Raw genomic sequence first — 23,338 nt, 5'->3', positions numbered from 1 at the left:
TATATATATATATATATATATATATATATATATGATTAATGTCACTTGCGTTAACATCTTATTTTATATTTTTCTTCTATCATTTATCTTCATTTGGCAGCTGGATGAAAAATGTCTCAGCACATTAAATTATTTTCCCAGCACATATTGAGATGAAATTAAAATATGACAAACAAATGCAAATTAGACTGTGTGCATTTATATCTCACACTTTTGACTTTATTGGCTGACTACATAATTTATTATTTATTAATTTCACTACATTACATAGTAATATACATATGCACATACATTTCACTTAGCTCTACCCATAATCACTTTCAAAGATTTATTGCTAACTTATTTATCTTCATTTAACTTCATTTACTTTACTTCATTTAACTTTACAACTTTTAACTTCATTTTGCTTTACAATAAATCACTTTCCGGAGACTAATATTATTCGTGTATTTCTGGAACACACACTCACAGGAAATGAAGGAAGCGTGCACGGTCAGTATAAATATATTTCTTTCTAAAAATACGTAAACAAATCATATATTTTTATAAAGCTTAATAAATTGCTTTTCATAACATTTTGTTGAAAATGATATATGGTCAGTCACTAAAAGATTTAAACACTTTTTTTTCTGAGTTTCCCAATGTATGTTATATCCAATAGGAAAATGTATCTCCTGAGAATAATTAAAAAATAAATTCTCCTATTAGACATGGAATGCGTTCCGAAACTTATTGAAAAAAAAGTTGCAACCTTTTTATAACTGACCGTACATATACATAATATATTAATATTTTCTACCTTATTAAATTATATTTTTATTTCCAAATATCGATATGTTTTTATGAATTTATAATTGTTTCGATTAGCCGAAATAAAGATATTGTCGATAATACCAACGAATGACTCCTTTTGAAGGATTTGTCTGCTTTCTTTACAGTGTCTGGAGAAGGTTTTAGTGCAGAACCTTCACAACGATCTTACACCCTCGCTGAGCGAGATATTGAGCAACGTGCCACGCTGGCGCTTAATTCAAGCCGCTCTTCCTTACGTCCTTCATGCTGCGGCCAGTATCCTTCATAATAGGTGAGCCACGTAAAATTCTTCAACTTACTTCTTCGAATCTTCCCAAGCAGCACGTTTGCTTTGCGCTCACTTGGGTTCACGCGAGTGTCGTCGTTGTTAATCTTCCAGGAAGGATTTCCAGAGCATCGGTGCGATGGAAACAACTCTCCTTTATATTCTTCACTGGATACTTCTGGATTCGGCCGAGGAGTGCGCCGAGAATGAAGCCGATCCGGGAAACCCCTTTCACTACTTATTTCCGATACCTACCTTGACCGTGAGTTATCAAAATTCTGCTTCGTCCGGTGGGATAGAAATACCGAGGATAATGGTTCCCTTGTTGCTTCAGCTCTTCGTCTACCTATTTGCACCTTTGTGCAATCATTTAAAAGACATCGACTTCAGGACGAACTTGAGGTTAGAGAACGGCTTGAAAATATGGCCCGCTATGTACGAATGTCGGCATCCGGAGGCGTCTTGCTTTACTACACATTGTCGCGCCAAGCCGCGTCTTTATTGGAGCCGGTCTTTCAAGTCAGCTAAGCATCACATGCTGTCGGATGATGTTTTTGTTGGAGGCAGTGAGTATAGCTTGATAGCGGTTTTTTCTTTACAGTTTTAATTCAAAGCAATTTTTAATTTTCACTCGGCGATATCGTATAGTTTTTTTGCCAGAATTTCGAAACCGTTCGAAGAAGAAAAATCACATTCACGTAAATCGGAGAACAAGTTTCCAGTAATACATCTCTTCTATCTTTTATATTGTTATTCTTTATTTTCTAACATTATTCAGATGTCGAAAGCCCGCTCAGCCAATCGATCAGCGCGTTCTCGGATCAGAGCGCCCCGCCATCTTCGAAAGTAGTCGATGATGATGTAAGTTTGCAATGAAATACCGAGAAAAATCATATTATGAAATTTTGGCAATCTTACAAAACGGAGAGTAATTTTCCATTAACGTTGTTAGCAACAGAGTACCTGGTTATCGTCACCGAAGGACACGGTGTTCCCAGAAACGATACCTGAGGAAAGCTCCGGCGCGGAGGACGAGCATGTGGTAAGCTTATGATCGCAATGAAAACCAATTTTTAATTTGCTCGACGTATGATACCACATTTTGCATGTCACCAGGTAATATTCAGATTACCTTCCTTAAGCGAATCGGAAAAGATGATTGACGGGGTGAAAGAAGTTTCCACCATATTCGCAGTGAGTTGCACGAGGTAATAATTCGACATTGATCGCGGAGCAAATAATATTTTTGTGGCTTTCGCAGGGTGAGGCTAGCATCTTCCATGTCGCGATGGGCAGAACAACCAGCTCCTCGAGGTCCACGCTGACAATAGAGCAGGTCACAGCGATCTCTGGGTTTGACACGTGCAAACAGTACCACGGCAAAACTACGAAAACCGGGTTGGCTACCACATATTCAACATTGTAGCGTGTGTTAGTTATTGAGCTGAAGCTAGATTATAATTTATTCATAGTTTAATAAAAGTGTTTTTGTTCAATTAGATTTAGAGGAAATAATTGAATTTTACGTGATTTATTGAAGAGAGAATGGCATTCTTGATTAGAGGTACGGAGAAGGAGAAGGAAGAGAAGCCCTCCAAGACGGAGAAGGAAACGCAGGAGGCTTCGAAGACACATGGAAGTTTCTCGATCCAACGTCAGAGCGCACATAGTGACGCAATCGCGGCGGAGCACATCGCCGGCTCTACGGCTGTCGATGTGGACGTTCGTGCTGCAACTTTCCTGGATGTAGCCACTCTGAGATGCCTGTTCGTGCCCCAATGGCAGGAAGAAGGTGTCTTCTGGGCTCTTCAGTTCCTGTACTATCGGTCAGTTATTTTAAACGATCAGAGGTAACACCATATCGTACTAGGAAATAATCGCGATTTACGCAAATACCGTAAAGTATTCTCCTTACGTATCGATTTCGCTATATTGAAGCAACTTCTTGATATTTTAAAACCGTTTTCTGAGAAAATCAAGTTGTAGTTTGCATTTCGGTAAATTAACAACGTGAATTGAAATACGTTTGTAGGCTGCGAAGGATCAACGAAGAGAGTTCTGTGCAGCAAATGCCGCGTCGTCGCAGTAACTCCTTGCCTATACCGAAAATCGAGGTCTCCATTTACCAGAGTCCCGAAAGTAAGAAGAAGGATGTGCTAAAGGAATTCATAGAGGTTCCCGAGACGCGCGACGTCACTCTGCTGGCTGGTTCGCATTCATGTTCGATTTCTACTGTCTTGCGACGGACTCTCCCTCGTCCTTCGTGCAGACTTGGACACATTTTCAGAACCGTCGTACGTAATACACAAAGGTCACGATGTTGAAACTAGTCATACAAGACGCGCCAGCGAGAAGACGAAAAAGCGCATGAAGATGGCCGATCTCAAAGCTTTCGTAGAGACGAAGCTGCTCTCGAAGTCGGAGAAGGCACTTGAGAAGATTGGCCAGGACGAACCTAAGATGTTGTTCGAGCAGGTAAATAATCGGTTGCTTGGCTAAAATGACAGTGAAGATGGAATATCATTATTTCCGAATGAAGTTTCAATGTTATTTCATAATACGTGATGTGACTTAAACTTTTACATTTTTACGCAAAAATTAAACAATATCTTAGTAAGTTGCAAATTACGTTAATCTGAATCGAAAAATATTAGCGAAACACCAATTGACGTGCTTGTTATTTTACATTGGAGGATGATTTATTAATTATTTAGATCCTTCTGATAACGAGCTACTACAGTTTCATTCTTTTAATAATTTTATTTTAAAAACAAATGTTGTTGTCATATAACGTATTATATTCGCTCGCATTGTCAGGAATGTCACAGAAGTCTGGATACTGGAGACGACCATCTGATGAGACAAGCTTCGACCAGCTCGAAGATCTTTGAAGCGAAGGACGTCGACTACATGAAGCATCCTACAAATCTGATCAAAGGGAAAAGTATGCCAAGCTTAAGGTAGGCGCTGTTGACTTCGCGCGAAAGAAAGCTGTGTAGTAACTTCTACTTCATACAATTCTTTTCTCTCTATGACTTGCGATCTTTCTCGTTCGCACGTAGATTCGCGCGTTTTTTCTTTTTTTCACGATAATTTTCTCTTATTGTTGCTCCGACTTTCACATCGCTACTTTATTTCGCCGCAAACGAAAATATACCTTGTGTAGTTTCGCTTAACATCGACTGTCGGCGAGCTCGGACGCGAGTACGGTGCGTATTTACGCGCGAACGCTTCCACGTAGACTAGTCTAAGAAGGTACAATTATATATCTATATTTTCTTCAATTGATAACGATTATAGAGCGACGAGGGACGTAGTTGTGCTTAAGCTGTATGCAATAAGAGACGAGCGTTTGATTAGAGCAAGAATTCCTTATCGACATAGACGAGAATCAATGTTGGGTAGTGCAAATAGACCAATTTGTACATCTTTGTGTCGACATTTTAACAATTCGATGTTACACAAGAATTGATTTTCAGCTACAATATGTTTCGATAGCAATTATAGTTAAAAAACTTGCCGCGTAAATTTCCAAAATCGCATTGTGTGGATTGGTGTCTGTTAGATATAGAATTAGAAGAGATGTCTTTTCTTTCTTTCTATTCTTTTATTTAACTGTGACTATTATTTTTTTTTAACTGTGACTATTACTTCACCCAACACTGATAATCTTGAACGATGTTTTCAGCCATAAATTAGGTGGATAAGATTTATCCTGTATTTTGCAATCTATCTCGATTTCGAATACAAATTTCGTAAAACGCGATGCACAAATACAAATACAGTTCTATATCTTCTTATTAAACCAACGATCTTTATTAACGCGACGTGTTTTATTTCAATCGAAAGAGTTTACGTTATTTGTTGAAACTGACCTGATATATGGCGCGAGAATGTGGCTCAACGCGTCAATTTCCGACAATTAAAATCCAGCGCTTAAATATCGATAAGCCTATCGTAATACTTATGCGTCTTTCTCTGTGTGTGTCTCTTTTCTCTCTCTCGTTCGCCCTTTCACCCCGAACTCGTGCTCAGCTGCTTGATTAACGAGCTGACCGCGGGAGGGTAAGTCATCAACGTCACTCGGAGGAAGTTCCGTATTGCAGTTCGGTTCACACGCTTCTTTTACGAGCTTCCTGCTTCCTGATAGGACGCACACTTACTCCTTCAAATACACCGAAATCCAGTTGCATCGGCACGTCGGCAAGAATCGAAGGCACATGAAGCACATCACTAACCCGCTTCGTGTTTCGTTAACACCACGATTGATCTTCTTTACATTTCATTTTTTTTAACAGTTCTGTTTTATTTATTTATTGAATAAAGTATAATTTAGAATATCTTTCATTTTTTGTACACAAAATAACTTGTAGTCGATATCTTTAACATCATGCCATTATATATACAGATGTTAATTGTGATGTTTTAGTGTTTGCGTTGGTACATCTTATGTTTTATAATTAACGAGCAAAGACAAATTTGAAATTAATCGTTATCCCTTAAATGATCCCCCTTCACGATTTGCCGATTAAGATTCACCGAAATCGACGATTTTTCGTCTGACACCTTCATCTTCAGTTATGTCATTTTATGATACTTAAATCTATGTATCATACACAACGTTCAATTATACATATATATATATTATATCACGTTCTATGTAATTAAGATCCACTGTTGAAATTAATACTTATCCCCTTGTGTTGCTTTATTAATCTATTGCTTTATATACCATCACGGTTCCTTTGGATAAATGAGGAAAAAATTACGTACATTGTAGAATCGTCGCCGTGTTTTATATATTTATGCATGTTTTACGACGCAATAAATAAAAAGTCGAATGACGTTGCCCTTTGGTAAAGTCGTGATTTCGCTAATCGTCAATGATACTCATGTGACAAGATTGCCATTGCAAAGATTGACTTATCTTTCGTTTCCCGGTAAAACTATTATTTCACCCAACATAAAAACGTTTATCTCACTTTCAACTTATTCGAATAAAGTAACGCCCTTCAATTTTTAGCCCACGCAAACACACATATAATGATATAAAAAACACAAGTATAGTTATTTATGACATGGATACGCTTTCCATAAAAATTATTTGTTACTTAAATAAAAATGTTTACGCGAATGCAAATCTCGGTATCGAATTAATTTCCCCACGACCAGGATTCGAGCTCATTCGTATGTTTGAAATGTTTTAAAACATCTTTAAGGCTCATTAAGGACTGTCCGTGGTTACGCGATTTATAATCCGTCGATAAACTCGCGATCATCGTATTGGGCAACGTTGATACGAAAAGTCGTTAAAAATCATCGAGCATGTGTCGACATGACAGGCGCACGATCGTAGATCGAAATCATAGTGATGAAAACGTAGTGCTTGATTAGGGCTCACATTGGCAAGAGGCATGAGGATATTCGAGAAAGCATTCCGTCGCATCTGACCCCACGCTCTTTTCTAGGTATGTCGGCGACACCCGCGTCGAGAGGAAACAGAGTTCCTTTTACAGCCAGTCCTGCACTGCGCCGAATCCTATCATCACCGTCACAGAACACACGCCAACTCCATCGCCCGATTACATGAAGCGGCAAGTAAGGGATTCTACGATTCTACGATTCTATTGCGATATCTGCCTCCTCCCCGTCTTAAACACATCGTTCCCTCAGGGATCCATCGAAAGTCAATTAGACGCTATTAGTATGCAAGGCGGCCATCTGTGCTCCGAAAGGAAGCCTAGTCTCACAAGATCGCAAACAGATTCTAACATAACTTACATGAGCGACGAGGTGCCGGAAGCCCCAGGCTCTGCATGTTACATCACGAAGGAAGGTGACGTTGATCTTCAGGTTGCCTTAAAGGTAATCACAAACTGCCAACATACTCTTCCAATTCTCCACATCGTTCCAATCGCTCTTTACTTTCTAGGCGATACATTCTGTCGCTTTACGGGATAATACCTGTTGTACGCCGCGGGTTTGTGAGATTATCCTAAACCTGGTGGAACTGTTAATGGACATGGGAGTGATGAAGCATTGTCTTCGGGAGGAAACCACCGGCAGTAACGCAGGCAAATTAATTAGATCGTTCATTGTATTTAATTTTTCTCTGTTTTAATTTATTTTAAATAATAAAATGCAATTCAGAGGTTTCAGGGCGACAATTCTTCAGCGTGTATATCTTCAAATAATTAATTAAAACAATTTTCCATCATTTTGCTAATTTTATTAATTTTTCTATAGTACGTAAATTGTTAGTTCGACAGTTGTCTTACTTATAAGACGGAAAATATGACATTTAATCAAGAGTTTTATTTCTCGCGCAGGATCGGGTACAGGAATCGACAAGTCGGAAACAGGAAAGAAACAAGACTCGCCAACAGGATTGAATCAATCGGAACAGAGGCACGATCTGAACGGGAAAGGGAAACCGAACGCTCACAATCTTCTTATACATTGCGTGATTAGAGTAGTGAAGCATTTAGGCTGTCCATACGGTTGCTTGGAAGGTGTACGTGGCCCTCAGGCTGATATTTGTCGCTCCCAGGGCCAAACTATCCTGACGAAACTGCATCGCGCGAGTTCCCGTCAATTCTCGAAATTCTTAAGAACTATGATGCGAGAGCAACCTTTAATAGAAATCTTGGACTTCTTCCATTCGTATGTTGGATACTGCGTCGATCCGAGTTCACTGTTATCGCCACTCAGTGAGTAGATTAAACGCAAGATTCTAATTATAGATGTGATATTCTTATTTGTTAATTAGTTCGTGCGTGATCAAAGATTTTATGTTTAGTTTGATGGTCGAATTAGAGTTTACAGATGAATTGTCTATTTCAAGAATTCTTTAATTTTCACAAAGAAGAATATTGAAAATAATCGTAACTTTTTTCTAAGACGTGTTCTTTGTAAAGGGAAAAGTAATCGCGACAATAAATTAAAAGGAGAAACGTTAACTCAGAGATAATCGGAGTTTCTTTCCAAATTTCTTTCCTTAATTCGATCATCCGCGATTCTCTCGCAGATCAGAAACGAATATCCAGCAAGTCCCCGGACGTGGCCTCTCAAAGTGGCTACGCGACGAATTTCGGTGCTGGCATGATGAGTTCTGGAGCCAGCGGGGCAGCTGTGGGCACTTCAGGTGGAACCGGCGTCGCGACGGCGAGCGGCGTCGCAACGTCGTACAACACCGGCGGTTATGGCGCGCGCGGTATCGAGGGGCAGATCATAAGTTGCATCTTCAAGGTGTTGGTTACCCGCCTGGTAGATTCCATGAAGCAATTAAAGGCGCAAGAGAACATCGGCTTGTACTGCGACGTGCGACAATTGATGACGTATGTCAAAGAGGCTCACGGTGGCATTTTCCGACGCGTCACTCTGAGCGGTATCCTGGACTCCGCGGATCGACCGAACAAGCGTTGCAACAGTAACGTACAAACGACGCGTGTCATAAGGTTCGCGGATAAATGAGCGAATTAACACGTATATTTTTTATTATGAATTCATATTTTTAATTAAATTTTAATTAAATTTTAGGTAAAATTTTTATTTATTTTATTTTTATTTCCACGTAAATTTAAACAATGTTTATGTAACAATATTTTTAATTAAATTTTAATTCATTAAATTGTAATTTTATTCGTAGTTTATAAAATAATGGACATTATTTGTATATATTTTTACACGATCAATTCCATTATAGGCATATACACCAGTCGGATTTAGAAGAACACGCGGATATCGCGGGAGACACGTGTTTCACCGTCGACGACAGAGGCACGCGAAAATTCCTCTTTAAAAAGAGGAGCACGTCGTCCTGCGCTGTAAATATAACGACTACAATTACGCAATCGTTCTTCTGTATCAGCATACTAAAAGTGTTATTGGGTAGGCCGGGTCGAATTTGCAGAGCCTCCTCGAGACAGAGCTGAGCGAGGAGAACGTTAAGATCAGTCAAAGCCCGTTGGGGGCTAATCTGCGTAAGAAGCATCACGTGTTGACACCTCGACAGAGCGAGCGCAATCTCGGTGTCGGCGAACCTTCCATGGGCTCCGGAAAAATGCGGAAGTCGACGCGATTTCAGATCGGCGGTATCGGTGAGCGTCGCGTATCATTTGCCGCGCACTGTAAGCCGCTATACCGCGTCGTTCCGATCGGTTTTAGTTAATTGGTTCCGGAAGGAGTACAGTCGAACCGATTCTACCGATAGCCATGAAAGTAGCGAGTCGCCCACAGACGGCAGCTTTGTTAGGCAACCCAGCTTCCATTACGGTCCTCATCGCAGCGCGCGAACGGGACGCGGGTAGGGTGTAACACGCTTATTGGACGTCTCGTCGAGTAGTGTATATTGTGAAGTTAAAAAGGAGATTATTTTATCACAAGAGAAAATCGTTCTAATTTTCCGGGAAAAATTATATTGAGACGCTTCCAGGGTTGGCCTAACTCTGCAGAAGGCGAAACGTCGGATGGAGGATCAGCTGAATAAGATCGGGTTCGGCAAAAGCAAGAAGAAAGAAAGCTTGGAGGAGGCGCCTGGAAGCTGTAAGACTGAACTCGTATAAATTAATCATAACACCTGTTCTATATATAAATCCTATATAAATAGTCAACAAGTTCTATATGAATTAACTTCTGCACGGAAAAAAGATCAATTCAAGATATTCTCATGTATAGGCAAGAATATATGTACAATCTTACACGAAGATTGCTCTTAGTTTGAGGATATCGTTCTTCCTATCCAACATTTTTTCTCAATTCATGAAAATCACTATTATCTTTAAATAACGTGAATGTATTTCCAGTGGAACTACATAGAATTCTTTATGTGCAAGCAAGTTTTTATTTTCATATAAGATTACGTATGTACGAATGGATATTCGTTTCTTCTTCTATGTAGAGAATTTTTTTCTTTCGCTCTAAAGAATCCCGAATTAGTTAATGTTTGTAAACCCGATATCACGGTGTGATTTCTCATTAGATTTCAGTCGGAGGGACTCGATGGAGCTCGGCGAGGCCTGCAGAGAATCCGAATTTGTCGTCTTAAAGGAGAGAAGATTAATACCTCGCAACGCTGTGTTCGAAGGGATGTTACGGTTCTCGTTCCTCCTGGAGACCTGCCAACCCGGCTCCGTTCCCGACCCTCACCTAATGGCGTCGCTCTTGGATCTTGTAATGATTACTTCGATGTTTCTGCAGATCACTCCCGCAGAGACAGAGTAATTTCTTATTATGCGATTGCAGCCGTACGCGCCGGTGGTGTCTCGCGCTTGCATGATACTGGAATGCGCTCACCTGGTGCACCAATGCAACAAAGGCCACTGGCCGACGTGGATGAAGCACAACTTTCCCATGTTTCGGCCGTCGATGCCGATTAACAATCGAAACGCCCCGAGCGCACTTAGGCGCATCCACGTGTTACAACGCACCGCGGGCAAGCTGTTTTATCAGTGGGCGGAGGTAATTTCGCTTAGATGGTAATTTTCCGAGAGGTATCACCGTTTAGAACACTACATACGAAGTTGCGATCGAAATAGGCAATAGGCACGCGACTGGAGGAGTTCTTGGCCGAAGATAAGCAAAATATAGAGCAGGTCACGAGTATAGTGTCCGACGAGAGTAAACAGAGAGATTTGGTCGCGGAGGACGAAGAGGAAGATTTCCTCGACGACGGTAACATTGTAACGCCGATCGAGTCGGTCGAAAAGTTCCGTTCGATTGTCCACCTTCTTACATCGGCCACGAACGAACAACAATAGCGACTTGAACGTTTGAAAGGGAAAAATCGAACCGGACTTTCTGATTGGCTCGGGGGATCCCAGGGATCGATTGATCGAGAAGAGCGATTTAAAGATATCGAAGTGTTAACTTGCAGCCAGTATAAATAGTTACGGATCCCAGTGCCCTTTCGCGCTGCGACTCGTTGCTTGCGTGCTGCTGCTGGAAGTGACGGCGTTTCTCAGGGAGACTTACCAAACATTGCCGAAATCGAGTAAATTGCTGACGAAGGAGCGTCCGCCGCCATGGGAAAGAACCATGTCCATACACTACAGCCGAGAGGCGAATCGACGCTGGAGCTTGGCTTTGTCTTCTATGGGCCATTCGCAGACGTCCGCGCAGAGTCTACAGTCCATAGTCGGCGATCGCGAGGCCGGTTAGTACGAAATGATATGCACGATTGTACGCAAAGCTCATAAACACATCAGCACTCGCGAACACGTAGAACCAGAATGAGATCGCATTCCGCTTTCGAGTCGACTGCGTCGTACGTGCGGAGATAAAAGGATCAATTAATTCCACAGCGGATCGTAAAATCAGTTTTGTCGTTTTTGAACCTGATTACGAATCAGAGGGGAGCAGCAAATCGACGGTTACGATACAAGGGGAGGAGAACATCGAGAAAGAGAAGGCGAAGAGGGTGCAGGCGCCCCAAGGCAGGCCGTTCCTCCTTCGTCGCAGTACCGCCGGAACCGGCTCGTTTAAAAAGAGGAGTCTTAAACTTCGTCGCAATACCAAGGAGGGCAAGGACATAGAATGCGAAGCGTGTAAGCGAGAGCTGTGTGAATCTTATCGTGTATATATAGTTCGTCCTGTCGATCGAAATTTCATCACAACGAAGGTATTATTTCTCAATATTGAAATAAAACGCGACGTCGATTGATTTCGCCTATAGACGCGGTGAAACGCGCGGACTCCATTCAGTCAAAGAGGAAAGTGAGCTCGCTCTCGGACAGAAGCGACACGTCCGAGCCCGGTGTCGGCGGCGAGGTCAGCGGCGAGGAGTCGCCCGGTATTCTCAGCGACGACCAGCCACCGGAGAGCCCGAGCGACAGTAACGAGACCGACGAGACCAACAAGAATTTCCCGTGGATGAAGGTGCTGGCGCAGCTCACCAACTCCTTCAACTTCTACTGCTCCCATCAGAATTTCTGCCACCCCTTCTGCCATCGGCGACAGATGCGCGCCAGCAGCAGGTTGATCAAATCCGTGAGAAAGATCTACGGCGAGGAGTTCGGCGTCTTAAACGGCACGGGATTATTGGACACGGACAAGAAGGAGGACGGTAAAAAGGACAAACGTGGCCGCAAGGTGTCCGATCTGACCAGCACGCAGGTTTCGCCTGTCCGGCGGAAAGATAGCGTGGGACGCAAATACAAGTAATTCTATATGTATTCCGTGAGGATATTTTTATTAGTCGAGCAACAATATTTCGTTGATATAAATGAATTCATATTAATACGTATAGCAATTAAGCAGATTTGAAATGAACGAAGAGCTATACTTGCAATATGCTAATTCAATATTCAATATACATAGGATAGAAAAGGACGGCTCTCAATCTGGCCGCTTAACTCAAAGAGATTCGTCGAAGGATCTCGCGGAACAGGACTCTGAGAAAGGCAAGGAGTCCTTGAGAAAAAGCACCTCGAAGCGGGACGTCGAGAAGGATAAAGAGCCGCCGGCGATTTTGAAATATATAAAAACCCAAGTGAAAGACGCCTTCCACGCACCTCTGGCCACCTTGATCAAAGGGGCAGTCGTCATGACGGAGGATCAGTTCGTGGAGGTGTTGCCGGTCGCATGGGAGCTTTTGTTGGAGTCCAACCAAGAGGTCGCCGCGTCAGCCGCTGCGCTCTTCATCGTGTCGGCTGTGCGAGCTCCGAACCAGGCGAGCGAATTGATGCAGAAGGGCCTTCAGCATACCAGCACCAGCGTGCGTATCAATGCTATCCTGCGGTTTCAAGTCCTGTGGAAATTGCGATACCAAGTCTGGCCACGAATGGAGGAGGCAGCTCATCTAACGTTCAAAGTGCCTCCGCCGGGGATAGAATTCACTCTGCCGTCGCCGAAAATCGGGATTGAATCCTTGCCGGTGGTCGATCCACCCTGGATGCCGCAGGTGAAAACCAAGGTGGAAGAGGTCACTATCAATCAGGAACGTCATGTGAGTGAATCGTGTCGGAAGTTAATAATAATATTAATTACCGCTAATTATAATACTAGTAGTATTTTTCTCTCTAAGTAATTTGTTTTTAACAATATTGTTTAGAGATCCTTGGTGACCGCGACAAAGACGCGGAAGAAGCAGCAGACCGAACTGATCAAGAAAGCTCTTCAGGCGCAGGACGACAAGAAGAGGGAGGAGAGGGAGAATTTTCTGATTACAACGATACCGATCACCGTGCAAGCTGCTTACGAGCCCAGCCCAATAGGAGACGATCATGACGAAGGTAAGGAAACTCATCTTCTCTGTCATCGTTCGTGTTTGACAATTGTTTTCTTCAGGGAATGTGGGAGATGAAGACGCGGGCGAGACTGTAACGAGGAACATGACGCATCACGGTCAGTCGGCTCTCTCGTTGTTCCCCTCTTCGCTATGCTCGGCGATCGTTCAGATTATTAATCTCCTGGACGACCCGGCGGTCTCCGATGACGGAAACGCGGTGTATGAAGTGGCATACCAGGTATACGTCGACAAAATTTAAATAATACTAATGAAACGAGAATAAAAATCAACTTGTGAATTATAATCTCACACTATGTTGCTTATTATCGTTGACTTCTCTTCCCTTCCCGTGTCAGGTGATTTGGAGCTGCCTGGTGGAGGACAGCGCTTTGTTCCTTCGATACGTGTTGGAGCGCCTCACAAGAGACCAGCAGGAATTAATGTTTAAGATCCTCCGACATCTTATCAGATTTGTACCGAAGTTACCACAACAAGCCGCGTTCGCTTTGTACAACTACATCATCGGCTATGTGATGTTCTACGTGCGCTCTCCGCACGAGGGCGGTCAGAAATTAATCGGAACCGCATTGTCCATTCTGTGGATGGTAACATACCTCCATTTGATCGATATATTCTCGCTTCGAAATGACTGACGACCTTGTCTCCGACTTAGGTGGTGCACAGCGTGCACGGTATCATGTTCAAGGATCTAAAGCAGATCCTGCGGAAGGAACAGTGCGACGCGTCTATCCTGCTCACAGCGAACGTCCCATCGGCGAAGAAGATCATCGTTCACGGGCCGCAAGATCCCGACGCCGGGGAAATACCCTCGCAATTTCCCGTTCAAGAGGACACGCAGTTCTGCCAGATACTTAGGGAGTCCTTGGACTTCTTCGGCATCGAGGAGTCGAAGCAGCACGAATACTTCCTCGTTGACTACAAAACGCGTCGGTTTCTTTTTCTCATCGACTTTTATTCTTGCACGATATTTCACAATTCTGGTGGTTTCCACTGATTCACAGACCAAATACACAATCCGTCGTCGTACGTCAGAGACTACTACTTCTTCAAGAGATCTCAGTTTCCGCAAATCGAGCTCGTCCACATGAAGCCGGAGGACGCGTTCAACTTGTTGCAGCAGCAGGAACTGATGCACAAGTTCGTAGAGATAGGAAAGGTGCTGCTGACCTGGGCGATCTTGAAGAACGTCGACATGGTGGTGCAGAGAGTCGTGTTTCTGCACGAAGAGCTCATGAAACTGCCGTCGTTTCCGCGGAAAGCGCTGGAAGCGAACTTGGACTTGTACAAAGGCGGCGAGATTGGAAGAGTACGTACGTTTGGATCGGTTCAGTTGTTCTCGCATGTTAACCGTCACAGTGGAAGAGTTTGATGTTTCGATTGAAATCGCACGAATGAAAAATGAAGCGGCTTAAATCGCCCTCCCAGTTTCTCTTCGGAGCTTGCAAGCACTGATCTGGAAATGGTCGTCTTTATTTTATCCGCTGGATTTTTTTCAGGAGCTTCTCGGGCTGGACGTGATGCACAAGTTTATGTGGGTCAGACTGATCGCGCGGATGTTCGAGGCGATGGCCGGTAATTTCGCGTACTCCGGCGATATTCACCTCTTTCTGAACGTCTTGAACGGCGCGGTGATTCTTCACAGCGAGGATTCCTGTATATTACGTTACGTCGTAGCCACCTACATCAACGCGGCGCACAACTTCAAGAACATCTTCTCGACGAACGGTTATCTGCTAATAATGCCGACTTTGCTGCAGCTTTACTCGACCCACCAAACGAACAAACTCGTGACGACCACCGTCGAGTACGCTGTCAAGCAGTTTTACCTCATGAATCGCAAGCCGTTTATTCTACAGATGTTCGGCAGTGTATCCACCATATTGGACACGGACGTGACGAGCTTGCATGGCGAGGCTCACAAGGTCCGACAAAATGTGGATATAAATTAAAGCTCTTTGATTAATAATCCATAACGTGTATAAATTTCATATTTGATATCACGAAGACGTTCTAACATGTAAATATGTATTTCCTAAATATTTTATTTGTCAAGGTTCCATCCACGTGCTTGTTCAACTTGCTATTGAGCTTGGAAACTCCGTCGCCAGATCCGCTCAACATAGGCGAATTGGTGAAAGAGGAGAAGCCCTTGAAAGCGATAGATTTCTGCTACCACGACGAAAACGAAATGGTCAATGTACTCGACTGTATATCTCTCTGCGTGATGGTGATAGCTTACGCACCTGACGCGATCAGAGGTCGACAGATGTTGGTAAGTGATCTAGCGTACGTCTTAATTCGGCAGGTAATACCGTTGCTCTTTTTGTTACAGATAATACTAGAGGCGATATTGCCGTGTTACGTTCAGCAAATTCAATCTCCCACATACAATAAAGATGGCAAAACGGAGAAGGAGATAATAAATCAATTAGCTATCGCAGTAAAGACACTAGTTAACAATTCCGAGGCGTTAACAAAGTATGTGTATTTTTTCTTTTATAGTTCCTTTCGTTCGCTTCCATCTTTCAGCTACTCGATGAGATTACAACACTCACTCGACTATCGCAGATATTACAACGGTCCGCAAAAATCTAGTCCCGAGCACAAAGGTTCCAGTCAAAGAAATTACGGCAAGGGCCCGTACTCGCCGGGTTTCGATTTCGAGGACGACACCCACACGACAAAGTACCTGGAACACTCGAAGGTTCGAAACTTTTACGATCGGGACAACGAGGACGTGGACAACTTCCACAGGTACGAATTCAGAAGACCGCGGGATACTTTGTTGAACATGGTCGGGGACTTCGTGGCTCGTTGTTCCGCTCGTCTGATTGAGCTCAACAAGAAATCTCAGGACGGGAAGACGATCGAGTTGCTGGATTCCAAGTGTCACGTGGTAATTCGACAATTCTTCCTCATATATTTGCAGGGATAAATTTATCGCTGTCTACAATACGTTTAATAGACAGTAAATTAATTAAGGCTCTGTTGATCCAGTAATAAGGACAGATCGTTAATAAATAATTAAAATCGTTAATTAATAACCGACTGGAAGTAACCACGGTGGTTCTTTGTGCAGCGGCTAGTTGATATCGCGCACAGCCTCTTGAAGATCTCGCCGTACGACCCGACTACCATGGGCTGCCGCGGTTTGAGAAGGTACATGAACGACATTCTTCCCTCGACCGAGTGGTCCGCCGACGACATGAGGCCGGCGCTGATGATTATCCTCAGGAGGCTCGATAAAACTTTCAGCAAGATACACAAGAAAGCGTCGATCAGAAGGAACACCGATTGGGCCGCCGCCAGCGACCTTCTGAAAGGAGTCTATGAAACGCTATTGAGATGCCCGTACATCGCGCACTTCCAATACCTGAAGACATTGCTGAACACTTGCCAAGTGAATATTATTTTTCATCCGATATCTGTTCATTTCGATCGTGTGTGTTACATGTACTAACCTTTAGGCTCTGATCGTTGGCGACACTCCAGCTGAGGACGTAACGTCAGCGTCCGCAGCGGCTTTGATGAGCAAAATACCGCCTCAGCACTTTTGCTCGACGGTGCTGCGTTTGATCGCTTTACACGTGATATCCTACGGCGAAGGATACTCCTTGGAAAACGTTCTCGGTGGCCAGGCCATGTTCGCTTCTCAGACTCGCACGGAGAATACGCTGCTGAACTTGATGATACCGTTGTTCCTACGCGTTGGGACCGGTAGGAAAGGTAACGAACCGCATATCGAGAAGGCGGCGAACTATTTGGATTATCTCTCGATATGCCTGCAGACGTGCCGAGGCTGAGACAGTCGGACATCAGTTTCGCTCTAACGGCGGTATTGAACGCACTTTGGCCGCCGGGAGTGAAGACAGTGCCATTGACAGCGCAAACCCTGAAGACCACCACGGACATGAGAACCGGCAGTCTGACGTTCGCCGCGCGAGACCCGAAGACTTTGACGAAAACGTCGTTGACGTTGTACCAGGTGGCCTTTTTAGGTAGGATCAATCATTGTTATTTAGGAGCGTTATCGTTATTCGTGCACGCTCGATCGGTTTCAGCGCTCAAGATAATGACGATATGCTTCGAGACCGAGCTGAAGACGGAGTGGCCGAGGATCTTGCGCACCATGCGCCTGTTGAACAAGCGCAACGAGGCCTCGATATACCTGTGGAATTTCCTCGAATTCGTAGTGACACACCGTACGGCCCTGTACATCCAGATGCTGCCGTTCATCGTTTACAAGATCGGACAGGCTCCGATATCGGAGCACGAGCGAAACATGCACACCATCATACGCGAGAAGATCAACGGTAGCAGCACCACCGTGCCGAAGTCTCGGGGCGCGCTGCTGATGGATCTCATTCACGACTTGAAGAATCTCAAGGAGGAGATCGAAGATCGAAGATTCGGTTAGTACTTCAATTATTTCGCGATACCGACCGACGACGAAAGGACTTGATCGACTGTTTTGCGACGTGCAGACGAGATACAACCGGAACCCAAGCGAAGCGTGGTGGACATGCATCCGATAGCGGAAGGTCAACCGCGCGCTCAGAGGCCGTCTCTGTTGATGGACTTTCTGACCGGCGATCTGACCTCCAAGGCTCATATAAACCGTACGCCTGCCGAGACTCCGGTGTCTTATTCCACCGCACCTCAATCACAGCCTCATTCGACTCATCAATCCAACTCAAGTAGCACTGTTAAAACAACGCAGCCCAGTCAAGTAACGGCACCGCCGAACGGTACTCACGTTATTGGTGGTACTATACGCGCACCCTTCGCTTCTCGCCCGTGAAAGAAAAAAAAAAGAAGAAGAAGTGTTTCAGCTACTTCAGACGTGCGGGCAAAAGTTCGCAACGCGTACACACGAACGAGCATGAAACGCTTTCTTATATATAGACGTTTCTCCTTCATTAGCGATACTGTTTCATGCACCGTAACGTGCCCATTGTTTCTTTCTCTCTTTCTCGCTGCGTCTTCCTCGACGATACAACATCGGATAGCAGCCGCGGGACATAAACGCGTCTTTTCATTGCAGGATCCGTGTCGAGCACTAGCGCGGGATCGTCCACGTTGCGCGAAGCGAGCGACACATTCGCCGGGGAGATGTACGTCGAGCAGCAGCCGTCGACAGGTATCCCATCACTCCCTAGAGAATCCTATAAAAAGGATCCCGATTACGACCGATGCGACTGCAAGCTCTCGCATACTTTTCATTACTGTCGTACGGGCAGTCAGTCACGCTGAAAATCGCTGACCTCTACCACAGTTGGATCGAGCCATTGTCTATAGACCACTGCCAACGGTATCTCTCCTTTTCTCTCTTTCTCTCAGTCCGATACGGTTCTCTCTTCCTTTTGCGTCCGTAGTACTTCTTTTTTTGCTTTTCTCGCGCGGTTCATTCTCCCCTTTTACAGCGAGGCTTGCAACGAAGACAGTAGCTTTCTCCTCTTTGCGGACGTGAACTCTCGCACGAGTACTACCGTCCCCCACGTCCGACAAAAGATTCCTTGTAACGTCGCTTAAAGCGTCCTGTTTTAAGGCATAAGTCGTTCGCGCCTCTCCCGCCGCTCGTATGATTGATCATTACGTTGCTTCCATTGCTAGCTAGGGAACGGAGGTAAGCGGACCGATTCTACAACAATCAATTCTGACACGATCTATATGATACTATATATATATATATATATATAAATATATATCCTGCTGGTGTGTGCCCCCTCTCTCACGCTTATCACTTTTTCATAATTTGGTCAGACCTCGATCGTTCTCTCCTGTTTCTTCCAATGTCTTCCGTCTCGATCTTCGTCCACTCCTTATTTCACGTTCACGTGAAACGAGATTGATGAAAAAAAGCGATTCGTGTCTATAAATTTGGTGCAACTTTGATCGAACCAATAGTGAATAAACCGTAGTGAATTAAAAGAAAGTAGGATCGCGCGAAGCGGCAAAATTAGCCGAGAACGAACGGATTTTTGCGGAAGAGCACGCAATCTCATTTCACGGTCTTTTAGAACACTGATATTTATTATCGTCTCCTCCTCCTCTCTCTCTCTCTCTCTCTCTCTATTATGTTTTACACGCAGAATCATAAGGAACTTACTACATAGCAGTATTTAGACAATGGTAATGTCCAACAGTTGGTACCCTACTGATCGTTGCGTAGCTACTCTACTACTACGTAGTTGCTTCGATGTCGCTTTCTTCTTTACTCGAGAGCACGAAAATTAACTGTCACTGATTGTCTTCACAGTTAGCACGACAGCAACATTTATCAGTAACGACAATTCGGTATATTCGGCACACTCGATCTCGACAGTCTGCGCTTTGGCTTTCGCAGCGCGAAGATACATGTTGTCAATGTTTCACTTCAACCGTACTATACGCTGATACAATCGAGACACTTTATCTGGAAGCTCTCTCTCTCTCTCCCTCTGTCTTGTTATTGCTTGCTCTGGCAGTCTCTCTATGACATACTCGAATGGTTAATACATCCTTCCGATCGAAGCAACGTCGTACAGATATATTTAGAGAAATTCACGTGTATGAATACGAATCGTGCACATGTTAGTTGCGTAATACTCTCACTCTCGTTGAAGCACTCACCCCTCCGATCAGTCACCGTCACTATTTATTGCGAGTTACATCACATTTGCAAGATTTACCGTCGTACGGATGTAACATTGCTCCTCGACTCACACGATGCGCATTGCGATATCAAAGTAAGTTCAGAAATACGTGACTTTTTTTCTATTCGACGGGACTGAATCACGAGTAATTTCGCAAGATGGCGCGAACCCCTAAATTGTAATCTCAGCCGACTTCATCTCCGAGCTCGAGGCAACGAGGTCATCGAGACATTTGTCGTACGGTATCTACATCACAATGAATTTCCGGAACTCTGGTCCAAAGCGTGCAACAACGCGATCGTGAGCAACGTGTCGTCACGACATTACTATATCGTGGTGTCTTACTTGTTATCCCTTCCCTCATACTAGACGTTCGATGTGGCATGTTTCAGATAGATTCCAACCATCTTCTACTAGCGATGAACGTAACCATGTTAAGCTTCATCCTATCTTACCTCACCAAAAGGCGCCAAAGCTGCGCTTTGTCTCTTCCGTAGAGTTTAGACGCTCATCAGGTAAATCCCAAATTCCCGCTTTAACCGATACACACACGGTATACTTAATGACACGTCCCTCGAAAAAGCCCGTTCCAATTCCTCATGACGCAGTACCCGAGAGACTCAAGGAAAATGCAAGATTGTAGACATTCTTTCGTTTCTCTTTTCGTTCCTCGCGTTTATCTCTTATTTGCCTTCCTCGTTCGTTTCGTACACCCGCACAACGATCATTCTCAATCGACGTAGAACCAACCACGTTGGTAAATATCTAGAAACGCTGAAGTAAATAGATTTATGTTAACGCATTTCATTTGTCGAAGAGTAACACACGATGAAGTCTGATGTACTTAAACATGCATGGCACATATCTCATTAATCAGCTCCGAAGCGTCATTATCAACATCACCATGTAACGTTCTCGTGAGAAAGTAGGAGTTTATCGATACATTCAGAATGACCTGGAAAGAGAAAAACATGCTTGACACTTTCTCTCTATTTCTTTGTTTACGTTTGATCAATTATTTGCTGGACGGTGCTTTTTTATTGTGATACTTTCTTGTAGAAACATCTATTTGTCAGTATCTGATGCGTAAACGTGCAAACATAAACGCGTATATGTGTGATTGTGGAATTGATTTTTAATATCTCGCGAGGATGTTCCCGCGCTGTCGCTTCTGTTACACGAAGAGATGTGAAAAACAAGTGTGCTTTATGTTTCATTGACGAATACAATCTTGCATGCACATGATGACATCTCGCGTAGGAATATCAAAAGCATCTCGGTCTTCAATAATCCACTAATTGACTAACGATTACACGGATATCACGTTTTATATTCAGGGTATCTCACTATCACCACAATCAATCTTAATAGTGATATATTTTGTACAGTAATCATTTCCAATCACAATTCAACTCTCTGGAGTAATAGAAGTTTTCTGACCGATATATACCTAATTTCGAAATATTCACGGGCATACAGGAAATACTTTTCTTCTCGTAAATGTGCATCATACTCTCGAAATAGCAGAATTCATTTCAGAATAACAATCGAACTATTGTTGCCCGCAAGAAATATAATTCTGCATACAAGTCTTTCTCTATCTCGTTGAGATTTGTACGAATCTTCGAGTTCACGCGATAGTAGTATACACTTATAATTTCGAAATGAAAGCTTACGTTTACTAGGTGTAGTATCCCAAATGTTCCATCAGGTACCGGACGCGAATGTAAGATACTTTATAGCGCGTTTCGAAAGCAATCTCGAACTGTGTACTTCGAAGGAAGAGCATGACTAGTAGATAGCCCGTAGAGTAGAATCGGTGATAAGACGGTAGACGCGACATGATCGCCCACTGTCCTGCCAGGAGAGACTCTGACGAGCCAGCTAAGTCCGAGCAGTCCTACCGCAGAAGACAGTTCTGGCGAATTACGCACCGACAAGCCTCGCTTACAACGTTCTATGGGTCAAAGCAAGAAAACTTTCCGCTTACGAAAGAGTCGAAAGGCCCATATTGAGGTGACGAACTTTATGTACCCTTTAACGATCACAAATTGTAAATACCGAATATTTTTGTCTCTCACTTTTATATCTTATTCATTCGCTAAAGAATATATATATATATTTTTTTAAAGATAATTTATTTTATAATTTAATTCTTTTAATGAAGTAATTTCTTTCTCCACATCTCGAAGGTCTCAATGTCTTTATTCGGTCGCAATTTTATATCATTGTGTCGTAGAATATGTCAATTTTAACGATTTCGAGCTAAACATTCTGTACGTTAAGTTAATCCTCGTTGCAGGCACGGAGTACTGATTTACAGCTGGCCCAAACGGAGCAGCCGGACGCGACTCTGGAGGAAGAATCAACGAGCCAGCCGAAAGCAACGATATCGTCGACATCGGCCGTGGAGTCGTTCTCCAACATCCCGTCGGACTCCTCGTCCATTCGTTCCAAGCGGGGTCTGTCTAGTCGTAAGTCGGACCCAGACAAGAACTCAGCCGTGCCGGGCGATCCACAGTTCTACGGAGCAACGTATCAGCATCACCACTCTCACTACTACCATCACCATCTTCATCCTCAGATGTCGGACGTATCCTGGGACGAGGACACGTCCAGTACTTCCGGGTATCGCGAGTCGTACAGCATGCATCTGGTATCCCTGGACGGTAACAATGCACGCTCGACCACGGCACCGCCTTTAGCATCGCCGGACCTCAATGACATACCGTCTACGAGCAGCACGACGACCAATTACATCGGCTTCGACGGCAGCTCTCCGGATTGTTCCATCAACGGCAGCGGCGGCGAAAAGACCGCCCTCTTAACATCTAGCCAGAGAACGACTTCTCAGCACTCCTTGCTGATGGTTTTCCCGAATCAAGACGAGGATACTTTAATATAAATCACAAAGAAATATACTTGCTTGGTTGAGAATGACGACTCAATGGAGGCACGTTCGTCGAGAGATTATCTTCGGATTACACCGAGCACGCCGGAGATTACAAGATCATTCGATCTCTTAACGCCTAATGGGACGTACATGTCCCGTTGTAATCTGGCAATATTTTGATACCGGCGTAATTGTTTAATTTTGCTTTGTATTGCGCAGGTCGTATATGCCCCAGAAAGGGACCCTGCAGAGCGTATGTTACACGTTAGAACGACAAATTTTCACGAGGACGTATGTAATCCCCATAGTGCACTTCGAATAGATAATTTTTTTAATATGATCATCAAGAGGTAAGAGTGGAAAGGAAATCAAATCGATTCGCAAAATCTCGTTGGTCTGATCGCAGCATTACTTCTGTAATGCTTCCGAGGAACTTAGATTAGTTATTGACAGTAGGCCTAATTGTTTGTATGCTGCTATTGTAT

The 23,338-nt window shown here is 43.8% G+C and overlaps 1 protein-coding gene across 10 annotated transcripts in view; it reads left to right on the top strand.

Annotated features, from left to right (window-relative positions):
* The window catches only part of LOC106741610 (protein unc-80 homolog), a 24,611-nt gene extending 1,722 nt beyond the window's left edge, over nucleotides 1–22,889 (top strand). Inside the window, exons 5-52 of one of the 10 annotated variants that reach the window (XM_014613792.1) lie at nucleotides 472–492; nucleotides 939–1,084; nucleotides 1,193–1,340; nucleotides 1,413–1,644; nucleotides 1,857–1,939; nucleotides 2,031–2,120; nucleotides 2,195–2,272; nucleotides 2,340–2,476; nucleotides 2,641–2,904; nucleotides 3,111–3,286; nucleotides 3,366–3,553; nucleotides 3,896–4,038; nucleotides 5,114–5,143; nucleotides 6,547–6,676; nucleotides 6,752–6,943; nucleotides 7,011–7,152; nucleotides 7,408–7,788; nucleotides 8,106–8,535; nucleotides 8,784–8,904; nucleotides 8,973–9,177; nucleotides 9,245–9,383; nucleotides 9,513–9,622; nucleotides 10,059–10,249; nucleotides 10,322–10,537; nucleotides 10,615–10,750; nucleotides 10,953–11,231; nucleotides 11,380–11,622; nucleotides 11,751–12,234; nucleotides 12,395–13,022; nucleotides 13,128–13,308; nucleotides 13,364–13,542; nucleotides 13,661–13,909; nucleotides 13,978–14,251; nucleotides 14,327–14,631; nucleotides 14,822–15,247; nucleotides 15,379–15,597; nucleotides 15,658–15,803; nucleotides 15,894–16,221; nucleotides 16,405–16,725; nucleotides 16,793–17,051; nucleotides 17,114–17,323; nucleotides 17,387–17,737; nucleotides 17,810–18,073; nucleotides 18,370–18,465; nucleotides 18,939–18,951; nucleotides 20,357–20,475; nucleotides 21,825–21,976; nucleotides 22,263–22,889. In XM_014613792.1, coding sequence (XP_014469278.1) covers nucleotides 472–492; nucleotides 939–1,084; nucleotides 1,193–1,340; nucleotides 1,413–1,644; nucleotides 1,857–1,939; nucleotides 2,031–2,120; nucleotides 2,195–2,272; nucleotides 2,340–2,476; nucleotides 2,641–2,904; nucleotides 3,111–3,286; nucleotides 3,366–3,553; nucleotides 3,896–4,038; nucleotides 5,114–5,143; nucleotides 6,547–6,676; nucleotides 6,752–6,943; nucleotides 7,011–7,152; nucleotides 7,408–7,788; nucleotides 8,106–8,535; nucleotides 8,784–8,904; nucleotides 8,973–9,177; nucleotides 9,245–9,383; nucleotides 9,513–9,622; nucleotides 10,059–10,249; nucleotides 10,322–10,537; nucleotides 10,615–10,750; nucleotides 10,953–11,231; nucleotides 11,380–11,622; nucleotides 11,751–12,234; nucleotides 12,395–13,022; nucleotides 13,128–13,308; nucleotides 13,364–13,542; nucleotides 13,661–13,909; nucleotides 13,978–14,251; nucleotides 14,327–14,631; nucleotides 14,822–15,247; nucleotides 15,379–15,597; nucleotides 15,658–15,803; nucleotides 15,894–16,221; nucleotides 16,405–16,725; nucleotides 16,793–17,051; nucleotides 17,114–17,323; nucleotides 17,387–17,737; nucleotides 17,810–18,073; nucleotides 18,370–18,465; nucleotides 18,939–18,951; nucleotides 20,357–20,475; nucleotides 21,825–21,976; nucleotides 22,263–22,865 — 10,458 coding nt within the window. In that variant the 3' untranslated portion in view covers nucleotides 22,866–22,889. Of the gene's footprint in view, nucleotides 1–471; nucleotides 493–938; nucleotides 1,085–1,192; nucleotides 1,341–1,412; nucleotides 1,645–1,856; nucleotides 1,940–2,030; nucleotides 2,121–2,194; nucleotides 2,273–2,339; nucleotides 2,477–2,640; nucleotides 2,905–3,110; nucleotides 3,287–3,365; nucleotides 3,554–3,895; nucleotides 4,039–5,113; nucleotides 5,144–6,546; nucleotides 6,677–6,751; nucleotides 6,944–7,010; nucleotides 7,153–7,407; nucleotides 7,789–8,105; nucleotides 8,536–8,783; nucleotides 8,905–8,972; nucleotides 9,178–9,244; nucleotides 9,384–9,512; nucleotides 9,623–10,058; nucleotides 10,250–10,321; nucleotides 10,538–10,614; nucleotides 10,751–10,952; nucleotides 11,232–11,379; nucleotides 11,623–11,750; nucleotides 12,235–12,394; nucleotides 13,023–13,127; nucleotides 13,309–13,363; nucleotides 13,543–13,660; nucleotides 13,910–13,977; nucleotides 14,252–14,326; nucleotides 14,632–14,821; nucleotides 15,248–15,378; nucleotides 15,598–15,657; nucleotides 16,222–16,404; nucleotides 16,726–16,792; nucleotides 17,052–17,113; nucleotides 17,324–17,386; nucleotides 17,738–17,809; nucleotides 18,074–18,369; nucleotides 18,466–18,938; nucleotides 18,952–20,352; nucleotides 20,476–21,824; nucleotides 21,977–22,262 lie in introns of those variants that run through there. The other 9 variants (XM_014613790.1, XM_014613793.1, XM_014613789.1 and 6 more) reach the window with 9 other exon arrangements.
* Nucleotides 22,890–23,338: the final 449 nt, after the last annotated feature.

The sequence above is a fragment of the Dinoponera quadriceps genome, unplaced genomic scaffold (genome assembly GCF_001313825.1).
Source record: "Dinoponera quadriceps isolate SergipeBrazil2010 unplaced genomic scaffold, ASM131382v1 scaffold586, whole genome shotgun sequence".
NCBI classification, from domain to species: domain Eukaryota; kingdom Metazoa; phylum Arthropoda; class Insecta; order Hymenoptera; family Formicidae; genus Dinoponera; species Dinoponera quadriceps.
This window is presented reverse-complemented; position numbering and strand designations above follow the sequence as displayed.